Here is a 14,046-nt window from a genome sequence, read left to right as displayed (position 1 = left end):
TATGTGCAAGTATATGGGATTTAATAATGTTTTATGCAAGTTTCTTGTAACACTGCCAGTTATTGAAAAATCAGTGGCTGAATCTATTGTATTTACAGGTTTCTAGTTGGTAAAGACAACTTGACCATTATGAATGTAACTGATAAAGATGATGGAACATACACTTGCATAGTTAATACTACTCTGGACAGTGTTTCAGCAAGTGCTGTGCTCACTGTTGTTGGTAAGAATACTCTCAAACTTCTACTGTTAAGTATGAAAACAGCATTAGATTTAAAGTGAAAAGCACAAAAATAGTTTTCGTTTTTAGGACAGGATAAAGGAATTGCCACCTATGTGTCAATGTGTTTCAGTTTTAAAAAATGCAGTTTCACCTTAGTTTGCATTTGAATCAGCTACTTACCAAACGACAGAGTAGCACCAGGACAGATTTGTGCTGTATAGCATTTTACTTTGACCTCACCTGAGCTACCACAGGAAATCAAATTTTGCAGGGTATTTGAACATAAACATGGCAGAATGGCTAGGTGCCCTGCCTTGGGCGGGGGTACCTTCCAAACAACCTCTCTGGGCAGCCTGTTCCAGTGCCTCACCATAAACAATGTCTTCTTAGTATGTAACGTAAACCCACTCTGCTTCAGCTGAAGCCATTCCTCCTTGTCTTATCACTGGATGCCCTTGTCAAAAGTCTCTCTCCAGCTCTCTTGTAGCTTGTTTAGGTGCTGGGAGGCTGCTCTAAGGTGTTCCTAGAGCCTTCTCTTCTTTGGGCTAGCAGCCCCAACTCTCTCAGCCTGTCTTCATAGGAGAGGCACTCCAGCTCTGTGGTCACCTTAGTGACCCTCCTCTGGACTCATTCCATGTTTTTGTTGTGTTGGGAGAATGGTATCTCAGGAGTCTCTTTGACAACTAAATTGTGCTTCAGAAAGACTGAGCATACTTGGTTGTGTGATTTCTTATGGATTGTATTTTAGTTTAGTTCTGTTACGTTTTTATGATTGTAGATTCTTGCCAAATATATAACTTTGTCTCTTCTCCAATTTGTAAGAAAGTTTTAAGTAGATGTCCTGAATGATTTTTGTGTGAGTTCAGTGTGAGACTCAAAGTCAAGTATGTTTGTGTTTTAAAATTCTGCTGTGATCTTATGTCTATCCAGGAATGATCTAAGCCAAAAAAAAATAGGTGTTTTTATAAGATTGCTTGCTTTATTTATTTTCTTGATCTATCCTTATTTTAAAAAATGAATGAAATACTCAAGAATACTTTTTTAGCTCTTCAGTGAAAAATTATCATGTATTTTTTTTTAATTAACCATTTAATCTATATAAGTTATCTTTTCTTTGTCTCTAATAACTATAATCTTTAACTACCTACAGTATTCTGTTTCTTTGGCTACTAACTGATTAAATCCTTTATATTAATGTTCTTTTCAGCTGCTCCCCCAACACCAGCTATCATTTACGGTAAACTAAATCAAAGTTCTCTTTCTATATCATCAGGCAGATATATTGCTCATTTGCCTGTTGCAATTTTTTTTGCCTATTTTTTTCCCCTTTTCCTCTGTGTGTCTGTGTCTGTGTGGTTTCATCCCATTCTACAAACTGTTTCATTACTGGAGTACTGGACTTTGAAATGTTACAGTGCAGACTGCTTTATATTTAGGGAATGAATGATTTTTGGAGATAAATAATTTTTAATTAAGATTGGGTATAGTATGGCAATATTTTTCTCATAGAGCACACTGTAATACAAAATAGTTATATAATAAATATTTAAAATGTAAGTCCAACTCTTTGGTGAAAGGTTATATAAACACTGTAAAAGATGTTGCACCAAGCAAATTATGTTGTATGTCAATGTTGGTTTTGCAGCTTTGTAGGCCAGCTCTATTTTATAGTTTATCTTCATTTTACTCCACTCATAAGATGAATATGACCATATTAACCAGTTTGACTTAAAATTGTCAGTTTGATGAAATTGTCAAGATTTTAAAATTAAAGTTAAAAAAAAATATAAATACATCTGTTAGTCAGGCATAGTCTTAAATTTGATGGTATAGAGCCTTTAATTTGGTTGCATGTTTTCTGAATTTGGGGGTTCAAGTGCAATTAATAAGCTAAAACACTTTTAGGTATAAAAGTTTTAAGCACTTTTATGTAAATCCTGTCAGTGAAAAAGATTCAGTGAAAATGCTTATGTATTCTTCCTTGAACCTACTTATTAGTCGTGATTTTTGTGTAACAAATCATACAATAAATTACCTTTGTGAATTTGGAATGGACAATTACATCTTTATGCATTGTAAGGATGTATAATAACAGCTTGCATGGTATTTGTGAGCCTTTTTAAAAGAACAGCAAAAATAAATAATTTAGTAACTTGAAGTTAGTTTCTATTTGAAGTATCCTTGTTTTGAATTCACATAAAAATATTTGTAATGGTTCTAGAAAAGCTTCTTTGATGTAAATTCTTCTTTATTTTCCATGTTGTGTGAGGTATGTCTGTTACAATAGATAACCACCCAAAAACATTCAAAGACAAACTAAATGTGCATTTCATAATTCCTTGCATCTCATCACATTTTTATATCACAGTGCACTCAGACATAGATAAAAAATACCTATTCTTGTTAATGTATAGAAGTTTCCAGATTACATCAGTTCTCCATTTTTGTCTGTTTTTTAACAATTGCATGCTATTGGTCTTTAAGTCATGTTTACGTAAGTGAGTAGATCTGCCCTGCTGTATTTTGTGGAATTCTTTGATTGGAATGTAAGGATTTTTTTCAAATATAAAACTGCATATTCTGGTGTGGTTACTTACTTTGTGTTCACTTGATTTACAGCTCGGCCAAATCCACCCTTTGACTTGGAATTGACAGGTCAGCTAGAAAGAAGCATTGATCTCTCATGGATACCAGGAGATGAAAACAACAGTCCCATTACAAGTATGTTTGTTTGCATTTGCTACACTACATTGAAAGTATTGTTCTAACTGTTCTCAAATTCCAAATATTTCTGGAATAAATTTTGTGTACAGCATGGGAAAATGGTAAATTAATTCTCTACAGTTCCCATTTATTAACATAACATACCCTTAATAACTACTGTACAGCCAAGCAGGAAGACCTATTTACTACCCAGAAGACCTGGGCTTTTTATTCAAAAACTTGTGCTAGATATTATAGAAGTTATATATACACTGATGTGAGGTCTGTCTGACCAGGTCTAATTTTATGTTTATGTAGAGAGCAGACTTGTTCATTGCTTGTATGCTTCTGCAGGAGGGAGCTACTAACATCTTTCATTAACTCTTTTGTAATTCTATGAATTTGAAATAGCATCAGTACCAGCATCATCAGTGATTATCCATCACTACAGATGCAGAAGTTTATTCTTCATGAAAATATAAGGTAGATAGTTTTTCTGTTTTTTTTTCTAGTCCAGACAGTTAAAAGAATAAACCATAACCATAAAACTAAACAATTAAATATCTATAAATTTTTGAAACAGTAAATTGATCTTAAGTGCTGTTATTCTTCCCAGTAAAATATAATGAAAGACTCTTGCTTATATTCAGCAGAGACGATAGAGGGGGACTTTAGGAGCAAGGAACAAAAATGTTTGTTTTCCAAAAAACCATAGGATCAGAAAAACTTTCTGGCATTACTTTTTCCCTATGAGCAACTTAATTCAATTATTTCATTATTTATGCAATGTGTTTTTAGATAATAACTGCCACAAGTTGACACCACCAGTGTACATGTTATGTTTGGAATTAATTTGTTAGACTGACTTACTGGGTGTTGCTCTCCAGGGTTCGATGCAGTGTTGGTATCTACACTGATAACAAACCAAAAACATGAGGTGTCTCAAAAGGATGATTTATGAAAAACAGACTTTCACAAGTTTCTGAACACAGGAAAGATTTTGACTGCATTTTAATGAAACACAAAGTGATTTTTTCTGAAATTTTACCGTCTCAGGCATCTCTGACATATATCTAGTAATATACCTTAAAAATATAATATATAGAAGTTCAGTGTAAATAGTTGAATAGTGGTTTGTTCATATCCTTTTATTAGTATTCTCATTTTTTCCACGCCAGAAGACACAAGTGTTGTCTTTCTGTAGGAATGAGATCACACTGTTCCAAAACAGTTAATACTAACTAGGCAGTGTTGTCTCCTATAGGTTTTTTTCTAGAATGAGATACTGCATGCACTCTCATATTAGAAGCTGAACTCTTCTAACTATATAATGCTGGGTTTAATTATAATACCATTCATATTGCTGCATGGTCTTCTTAGAGGCTGTAAAATAAGGCATTTGCTTCCTAAGTAAGCCTGTTTGTTTTGCTGCTGCTATCACTTCAAAGTGCAGATGAAGAGTCAAGGATCACGTTTCATTAGGAGTGATCTGCTTGCACAATATGACTGACATGCTAAAATCTCTCTGAAAGTTTAGATTTTTTTTTTTTCCTTGAAGTTGCCTATAAATTATTCTACTAGAGTTGCAGACAGGAGGCTAGTGACCAGGGAAGTAAAAAGCAGTAGTGAAAACCTTTTTGGCATATAATATTCTGACCTTTTCAGCAAAGCTTTTATCCAGAAGACATCCCATCCCAAGACCTGTATCACTGGGCACACAATTGCAGCAGTAATTCAGAAAGTAATTTGGGGTCCATTCTCCCTCTTTTTTTGACTACTTAGGTCAGAATGAAATCTGCCAGCCTTAAATCCAGAAGGCTATGATTAATACAACTTACTTGTTTTACATCTTGCTCCCCAAATTGTTATGCATTTTTCTATGTGGTGCTGTAAGTATTCTAAAAGAACTTTCTAGAAGCGACTCAGAATTTTTTTAGTAGTGCAAACAGGTTGAATCTTGAGTCATATTCTGTCTCCAACTATACATGAGATAGAGAAAAATTATTGTTACACAGCACACAAACATTTGATGCTCTAGGTTCTGTGGCATGTACTCAGACTGTACATTATTCTCCCATTCATTTATTGTGTTCTAAAATTTCCTCCTGAGTCTTTCAGAATTCATATCTCATATCTTACAGCAAGGTTTTTTGGCTGTTTCATATCTGTAAAAAGATGACCTTTTGTCTTTCATAATGAATATGATTTTCTTTTTGGAATTCTACAAACCTATTTATCCCTGAGGTTATATACTTTGTAGGGTATTAACAGTAGTCGACATAATATTCACACAGAGAACTCTTAAGAAATTTAGTTTCTGAGCATACATTCCCTGATTTAATTTGAAGATAATGAAAAGTGCTCTCAAAAATCTTCCTTGAGTATAGGTTCTTGACTTTAAATAGATTTTCATTATGCCAGTTTCATTGGGGAAAATGGAATATTCAGGGCGTTTTAAATTTATACAGGTATTGCATGCTGTCTGCTTGATACAACTAAGAATAATGTATTTGGCAGTCAAATTCCACTTCCTTGCTGTGATAGTTCAAGGGTTCCCATTAAATTAAAATCCAGTACCTGAGAGGGAGCTCTCGTATTACCTGAGAGATGGCTGCATTAGTGAAAGTTGTAAAGGATAAAAGTAAGGGTTTATTTATTATAATTCACCTAAATTTCTACTTTTGATATCCACCCACATTATAGATTTCTGTTATGATTTATGTATTTACATGTCAAGTTCTGTGATTTTTGAAAGCATTGGTTGGAGCAATCCCTTCTGACTAGCTCATTCAGAAAAGCCTATACCCGTCTGGGAGGCTGTTACAAGTTTTGACATAAAGTTGGATTCAATTCCTACTTGCAGACTTTGTAATTGAATATGAAGATGCGCTGCATGAACCGGGAGTATGGCATTACCAGACGGAAGTCCCTGGCACTCAGACAACGGTGCAGTTGAAGTTGTCTCCGTATGTCAACTACTCATTCCGTGTGATAGCCGTCAATAAGATTGGCAGGAGTCAGCCCAGTGAGCCATCTGAGCAGTACCTGACAAAATCTGCAAGTAAATAATTATTCCCACTTACCAGTGATTGGTTCCCTCTATGAATAGCCTTGAATTTGCTTGGAATCACACAGCAGCCATTCTTGCTCACGTGTAAATATTTTATTTTTAGGCCCTGATGAAAATCCTGCAAATGTACAGGGGATAGGCTCAGAACCTGATAATTTGGTAATAACATGGGAGGTAAGATGGGTCTTTTTTCAAGATTTCATTTGTTTTCACATTTGTGAGTAGTTTTGGTTTTTTTTGAGAACCAATGATGAGAGTACCCAATTGCTTGCTTAAAATACTCTTGAAATATAACTAAATTCAGACCCTTCCCCATCTTTATTTTCATGAAAAGATATATTTATTTATTTTTTTAAATATGAAAATAAGTTAAGAGAGGGGCATATTTCCTTGAGTGATTTTTCAAGATAAGCCAATAGTTAAGTAATACATGGTATTTTGCTGCCAGTTTTGGAAAACTTCAAAATATAAATGGAGGTTAATTTCAAGTAGAGTCTTAATTTTAGAGTGAATTCTAATGTGAATGCTACTTCCACTTTCATCTTTTGTGATAAACTAATCATTGTGCACTTTCCCACTAGAAAACTTCTGTTGAAGTTTTCTCCATCATGCTCTTACCATCATGACAAGAGCTCAAGGAGAGCCATGTATAACCAATGTATAACCAATTTGCCCTCCCAGGCAAGAAATACATTCCTTACAGGGAGTTGGTGCAAGTCTGTTTTTCTCTCTTTCACTTCTTAAAAAATATTTGAAAACAAAATATGTATACAGAAATCACAATGTGTTGTTTGTGTAAGGATTAGGCACTGACATCATTCAGTGTGTTCCTGTAAAAGCTAAATTGCACAACTTTCAGCAGTGCTTCTCTGCAGAGTACAGTGCTAAATTTTCAGTGACATTCTATAAAAGAGTCAATGTATTTCATTCTAAGTTAAGATTTTTCAGATACTTCAGAATATTTAAAAATTATTTCTTTTCATTTCAGCCTTTAAAAGGTTTTCAGTCTAACGGACCAGGGCTTCAGTACAAAGTCAGCTGGCGCCAGAAAGATGTTGATGATGAATGGACATCTGTTATAGTTGCAAATGTATCTAAATATATTGTGTCTGGTACACCAACTTTTGTTCCATATGAAATAAAAGTGCAAGCTTTAAATGACTTGGGGTATGCACCAGAGCCATCAGAGGTGATTGGACATTCAGGGGAAGACTGTAAGTTTTGTAGTTTAACTCAGTTATCCTAATTAAGAGGAACTAAATGTGTAACCTAAGTGGGTATTTAAAATACTGAGATACTGATAAGGGGAATAGTAGTTATTTTTTTAATAAAAGGAAGAAATTTGGAGAAAGTAAGGCTTCATAATACTCTGCAGTATCAATCCTGAAAACACATTTTAACTATTCCATGGGTACAATTCAGACTCATTCTAAAAAACTGTGTTTGTGTGGTTTCTAATTCTAACTAGGTGCTTGTTGTATCTTTTCCACACAGTGCCAATGGTTGCTCCAGGCAATGTGCAGGTTCATGTTATTAACAGCACACTAGCAAAGGTGCACTGGGACCCAGTTCCACTGAAAACTGTCCGAGGACACCTTCAAGGGTATAAAGTAAGTACGGTCAAAAAGCATTCTCTTCCTTGTTTATTAAAATAGATCAATCTTCCTATATGAGATTGGATCCAGATAGAAGTAACTGACATGTAAGAGGACTTGTGCTTTTCAGTGAGCTCCCAAGTTCTGCTGACAAGAGCAACAGCTTTGATGGAATTCATACAGAGTTCTGCAATGTTCCAGCCTTGTTGCACTAGCTTCCTGTGACATTGTCCTTGAAGAAAAATGGCATGTGTTGGCAATCAAACTCGCACATGTTAAACAGATTAAAAAAAATTGTAACAGTTTTAATGATCTTTTTCCGAAGTAATTTAGAGGATGTGAAGAAATAGTTTTTGTACGAGTCTCTTCTAGGTCTAATACTAGGGTTGCTCATGTTCTGCTTCAATGTGATTAATCACATCTTTAATTCAGAGTAACTGGACATTTGCTAGCATAAGCTGGGTTCTATGTCTTTTTGGAGGTCTTTTTGGAAAAAGCTCAGTGTAAAAGCTCAGCTTAAGGACAGCAGAATGGCAGAAAATTCAGTGCCCATGTGATTCAAAGAAACTTATTGTAAGGTAGTGGGTTGCCTTTGGCCATAACTGAAAAGGCTGTGCTGAACAAAAAAAAGACTGCAATTAATAGAGGAGGGGAGACAGAAGGACTTAAATATTTGGAACCGGTGTCCCTGAGGGATAGGGAAAAGTTGCTTCAGTGAGGATATACTGACATCCTATTTAATAATAGAAGAAAACCAAAGTAATTCCTTCTTTGTTTCTCTGCAAGAAACATATATGTTATGTTATCTTATATGTTCTAACAAAACAGGTTACTTATTCCAAACTAGATCACTTTGTAAGACAGACTGGTTTGAACTACTTCTCCTTAAGTGAAAGGAGGTAGAAAAAATATTTGAAAAATTAAAACAGTGTTTAGAGGAGAATAAATATACACTATACTTATAAAATGAAGCAGTCAAAAACATTGAAACTGAACTTCAGTGCTCCATAGCTGGTTACCACATGAATGTGAGTTCCTGGTGTGTGGATATCTCTTTCCTGGCAGAAAATGCCACCATCCAGAGAGACTTAAACTAGTTCTGTATGACAGAGCATGTTCATAGATTGTGTGGTGCTTTGCCACACTAACTCAATAAATTCAGCTGAGAAACAGGACTTCAGTACTCTCTTAAATGTTTATCTATTAGATGACAGCTTTACATCAACCTGGTATTTCACGCACAAATGGGCAATCAAAAGAAAATGTCTATTATGAGACAATTAAAGAGTTATACTCTAGTGAAAATAGTGGTGACTATTAATCAAGTTACAGCAGCACTAAAGCTCATAATCCAAATCACCAAATTTACCTTAAAGATCTATAACAGTACCAAAACCAAAATCCATAGACACATTTCTGACTATACATCAGGTGTTAAGTTCAACAGCATGGTTACAGTGAATTGTCATTACCCAAAGTTTAGATGGAGATTTCTTTTTCCTTCTGACTTTCAGTGTCTGAGGGTTATCTCCTGTCCTGTAATCACTAATGGTATCACTTTCCTTTCTACATGATCTAGGGGGTCAATCATGTCATGATTACTTCTATTTAATTTGTTATGCTTTCTCTACGCATGGTAAATTTTTTTTTTTCTGTGGGCAGGAGAGCCACACAATTATACAAAGCAAAGCAAAACTGAAGCTCAAATAAGTTACTTGATAATGATAAATTAAACAATCTCACAACCACAGGATTGACAACAGACCTGACCACTGAGCAGTTTTGCTGTTCTGGCTAGGACAAATGTGACAGTGATATATCCTTGAATAAGTTGCAGATGCAGCAAGGATATCTTAAATAATTTTTGCAAATACAGCTAAATCAAGCTAAAATAGGTTAAAAACTAGACAAGGCATGAGAAATCCTAAGACCTGGTGAATAATAGCTTTTATTATAAAGCTTTCTCTCAATACAAACTGAAAACTTTTCAAGGATGAAATATCTTCATCATTGACGCAGCTTACAAAGCACATGACGAGCTCTTTGTAAACACAGAAGCAAAATCCTACTAGCACACTCAGGTTTTCCTAGTTAATAAAATTATTTCTGTTAATAGCCCAATATGCAGTGTTGTGCTGGGGACAGATTTCTTTATAAAGAGAGAACTAAGAGGGAGTCTAAAGAGTCATGTTTTGAAGGCAAATGTCTGAAAAAAGCAGGAAGACATAACTAAGCAGCAGTCTACAGCACATAATTCATATTTTACACTTGTATTAATCTAAGTATTACAGTATATATATATATAGTAATATACTGTGGTACTATAAAGCTTTTCAAAGTTAGGAAGAAATTATGAAAAATGTGATGCCGTCTCATTTATTATAGCTGATGAGTTTCAGCACCAGTAGTACCAACACTTCAAGTTTTGTTAGCTTGTAAATTAATTTCTACAGTAGTTGATAGGATGAGAGCTATAGGATGACAGCTGATGACACTGAAAAGCATTAACTCAAACCATGTAAAACACATTGGCATTTAAAAGTGATTGGAGTGAAATGGTATGTTGAAAGCTGGTCTAAGTGTAGCATTGCTTTATAGCTATGTAGCTGGGCTTTGCAAGTCTTAACAGCCCCTTTTTTTCAATTCCTATGTAAAATCCCAGGTTCCTTAATTAAAGAGGTGTTTTGCAGTTGGCCTGAATAGCAACAGATTTTTTATTCATTTAGATTTCTTAATCATCTTCAGCTTGTGATCATATATGCATGAAAAAGATGCTGTGAAAAATAAACAATTATGTATTTGAAGGTGACAATCTTAGGAGTAACACAAGTCTTTTGGAGAGGCAACTATTAATATCTTTCAGGTTATCATGGTAGGGAGACTGTGTAGTAAAGCGAGTGCAGGGAAAGTACCTCTGAGGCTCATATATAGTTTCTTAGAAACTTAGCTCATCAGAGCATCATGATCATCAGGACATCAGAATCAGCTTTCTCATCTGATCAAATTGTCACATAATTGGAGGAGCAGTCTTCCCATCCATTGGTGGAGATCATTCCAATACTGTAACCTTAGAGCCATTTCAGAAGTTGTGTGTTTTTCCAGCCCTGTCAAATCTTTTGATTTCTTCCCCATTTAAAGGTAATCTGACAAGGAATAGCATGGCCAGGGACATGATCTAACAAGGAGGCAAAGTCCAAATCTTCTTTGGAATGCCTGTAGACATCTTACTGAAAGAATGGATAACTACTGTCATTCAGATAGACTGGATAACAGGAGAATGATCACAGACCAATGCAGTTCCCAGGCAGAACTTGTAACAAACTGGTTTTGAGCATTAACAGAGCTGGCAGGTGGTAGTCTGCACCCAGTTGTGTAGACTGTTTCTGGACAAGGTCTGTTTCTAGAGCAGGAAAGCTCTATGCTGTGTCTTATATGAGGTTATTAAAATTGCAGTTATTTGTACCTATAATTCATGGACATTCATGGAAGAGCTCAGAGTTTAGAAAATCAGAACAGCTAAGCACTCACTGTAGTTTGTTTTTTTTTTTGTCTTTAGGTTTACTACTGGAAAGTGCAGAGTCTATCCAGAAGGAGTAGACGACACGTAGAAAAAAAGATCTTGACTTTCAGGGGAAACAAGACTTTTGGAATGTTACCAGGGCTAGAGCCCTATAGTTCTTACAAGCTGAACGTTAGAGTTGTTAACGGTAAAGGAGAAGGACCAGCAAGCCCAGACAAAGTATTTAAGACCCCTGAAGGAGGTATGAAATTAAAAAACTAGATATTAAACTTAAATGGGGTCTACCTGGACTTCATAAAATAATAATCGGACCCAACACAGTAATATTCTTAAGAATTAATAATTTATGACCTGTTTTAAGTTGATCTATTTTGTATTTACTCTGTGTTCTTTTTAAAAGTTCCTAGCTCACCTTCATTTCTGAAGATTACTAACCCAACACTGGACTCACTGACTCTGGAGTGGGGTTCACCCACCCATCCAAATGGTGTTTTGACATCCTATACACTGAAGTTTCAACCAAGTAAGTTACATGTGAATATATTTTAGGGGTTGGACTTCTGATCTTTCAAGTCCTTTCCAACCCAAACCATTCTTTGATTCTCTGATACAACTCTAATTTAGGCAATGTATCTACCAAATAATAAACCATTTATGAAGAAAAAAATATGTTAAATTTAAAACGTACAAAAGATATGATTGCCTTGTAAATGTCAGGTTTGAAAAAGACAAATATTTTTTGATAATATAGATGACTCTACTAGGAAAACTTTCCTTGCTGTAGTACAAGGTTAACATTTTAATACTTTCATGACTTCAAACTATAATTCACAGAAAAATGGAGGTGAGGTTCTTCATATAAGTGGCATCCAATTAGATGCAAGATACTACTGCTTACAAATTCTATATTCTAACTGCAAAGAAAATGTCATTAGAAGTAAATCAAAGTATGTCCAGTTATATTGTTGTATGCTTTTCCAATTGTAATGGTATAATCTTAAAAAGAAAAATTTATAAATGTGCCATTTACTCACCTCAGAGCTATTAAATCACTTCTTTTGGATCCCAGTTATTTGCTTAGCCCAGAAATTTCTCAGCAGTGACACTGGAAAGGAATGAGTTTCATATTAATGGAAGAGAAAAAGGAAGTTTACTTTCTTCCACTTACTGAATTCTGCTGTTCTTTGGCATTAGACACAAGTAGTTTCAATGTTTTCCTAAGCATACTGAATTTAGAGTTTCAGAATTTTTCAATCATCAGGGCTTCAATTCTACGTAAATTCTGATTATTTGAATTGAATTCATTTGCCTTGGATTCAGAGATTTGTGAGAGTGAAACTTGATCTTGAAAAACTTGCTGGTGTTTCCTATCTTCCATTTGGCACTTTTACACAAAGGTAACTTTCTTTTGAAAGTGTAGATGCAGCAGACAGGCAAAAAAAATACATACAAACCAAGAAAAGCCTTTTTAAACACAATGACAGTGAATGTAAATTTCCTAATGTTTTTGTTTTTCTGTTTTTTGTAACAACAGTCAACAACACACATGAATTGGGTCCCTTGGTAGAGATAAGAATTCCTGCCAATGAGAGCAGCTTGATATTAAAAAATTTAAATTACAGCACCCGGTACAAGTTTTACTTCAATGCACAAACTTCAGTTGGATCAGGAAGTCAGATAACTGAGGAAGCAGTTACAATTATGGATGAAGGTAAGATGGGTATGTATAAGGAAAGTCCATTGAGTTGAAAAACCACTACAGATTATATTAAATATCTGTATCTAAATATTTCTATTGCTTCCTTCCACTAAGGAGATAGGGCCAAGCAATTTTTTTCCTAGAGCTTTCTTAACTGTGTTATACACTAATAAAGTATTTTAAATACTTTTAAAGAAAATACATGTAAAGGTTTTCTGCTGTAGTGGGAACCCCAAAAGAGGTATAAAGACTCTTCTATTAATATCAACTCACAAACTCTAAGACAGACATTGGCCTTTCTGGGCTTTGAGTTGCATGTAATTTGACGTTTTTAGTGGTCTTTTTCTGTTCACCTATTCTGCATCATTGACCAGCTTCGGTCACAGAGAAGAATACTGCAATGATGCAGGGTTGTGATTAGAGGAAGTTATTTCTTTTCTGCAGTATTCAACAGCTTCTGTGAAATCAAAATTGCTTTCACAGAACTGGCAAAAAATGGTAAAACTGTTGAAATAAATTTGTCATCTATGGCCCCAAGTAACTGTATAGTATTTAAAAACCACCAAGTATATTGTTAAATCCTGTCACCATTGATTTTTATATCTGTAGCCATTCTAGAGCATTGTTAAAATTCTTTCTTTAAATATGGATGCTTTACAAAATAAGAATAATTTAAAGTCAACAGGAAATTTGGAACTTTTTTTATCATTTTGATCATCTTAATAAGTCCATTTTGGTACCATGTTTTCACATAATTTTATGCTCAGTAAAATGATGGGGTTTTTTTGAATTATCATAGATGAGTTCGTATGCAGTGCAATTTCTCTGTCAGGGTATTAAGTTTGCATATGAACTGCATTTATTTTAAATCTTGCACCCTAACAAGCATGAACAATAAAATTTTGTAAATGCATGTGCATTAATTTTGTCTTGTAGTAGTCATTCAGTGTTCAGCATAAGTGGATTGTTTCTAATTTATTTGAATTAATACTTTTTTATCTAGTCTGCATGCTTTTTATAGTAAGACTGTATATGTATGTTTCCTTTGGTGTTGTATCTAATTATATAGTGTTCCTATTCTTGTTTTCCTCCATTAAAGCTGGTATTCTCCGTCCTGCTGTAGGTGCAGGCAAAGGTAAAATGAAACTGCATGATTTATTAATGTGTGGATTTTTGCAGTGTTGCAAATGGGGAAATTGCAGTGGTAAGGACAGAAAATCTTGGACTACACATTTT

The 14,046-nt window shown here is 34.6% G+C and overlaps 1 protein-coding gene across 28 annotated transcripts in view; it reads left to right on the top strand.

Moving 5' to 3' along the window:
- The window catches only part of LOC131573314 (neuronal cell adhesion molecule-like), a 67,217-nt gene that overhangs the window by 25,694 nt on the left and 27,477 nt on the right, over window positions 1-14,046 (top strand). For 7 of the 28 annotated variants that reach the window (XM_058827158.1, XM_058827144.1, XM_058827146.1 and 4 more), the window contains 11 exons: window positions 99-223; window positions 1,431-1,460; window positions 2,843-2,944; window positions 5,790-5,987; window positions 6,100-6,170; window positions 6,985-7,210; window positions 7,491-7,606; window positions 11,148-11,352; window positions 11,512-11,634; window positions 12,646-12,822; window positions 13,910-13,945. In XM_058827158.1, coding sequence (XP_058683141.1) covers window positions 99-223; window positions 1,431-1,460; window positions 2,843-2,944; window positions 5,790-5,987; window positions 6,100-6,170; window positions 6,985-7,210; window positions 7,491-7,606; window positions 11,148-11,352; window positions 11,512-11,634; window positions 12,646-12,822; window positions 13,910-13,945 — 1,409 coding nt within the window. Of the gene's footprint in view, window positions 1-98; window positions 224-1,430; window positions 1,461-2,842; window positions 2,945-5,789; window positions 5,988-6,099; window positions 6,171-6,984; window positions 7,211-7,490; window positions 7,607-11,147; window positions 11,353-11,511; window positions 11,635-12,645; window positions 12,832-13,909; window positions 13,946-14,046 lie in introns of all 28 variants that reach the window. The other 21 variants (XM_058827152.1, XM_058827160.1, XM_058827149.1 and 18 more) reach the window with 7 other exon arrangements.

Source organism: Poecile atricapillus, chromosome Z, assembly GCF_030490865.1.
Source record: "Poecile atricapillus isolate bPoeAtr1 chromosome Z, bPoeAtr1.hap1, whole genome shotgun sequence".
Classification (NCBI taxonomy): domain Eukaryota; kingdom Metazoa; phylum Chordata; class Aves; order Passeriformes; family Paridae; genus Poecile; species Poecile atricapillus.
The sequence above is the reverse complement of the archived record's forward strand: the minus strand, read 5'-3'. Positions and strand labels throughout refer to the sequence as shown.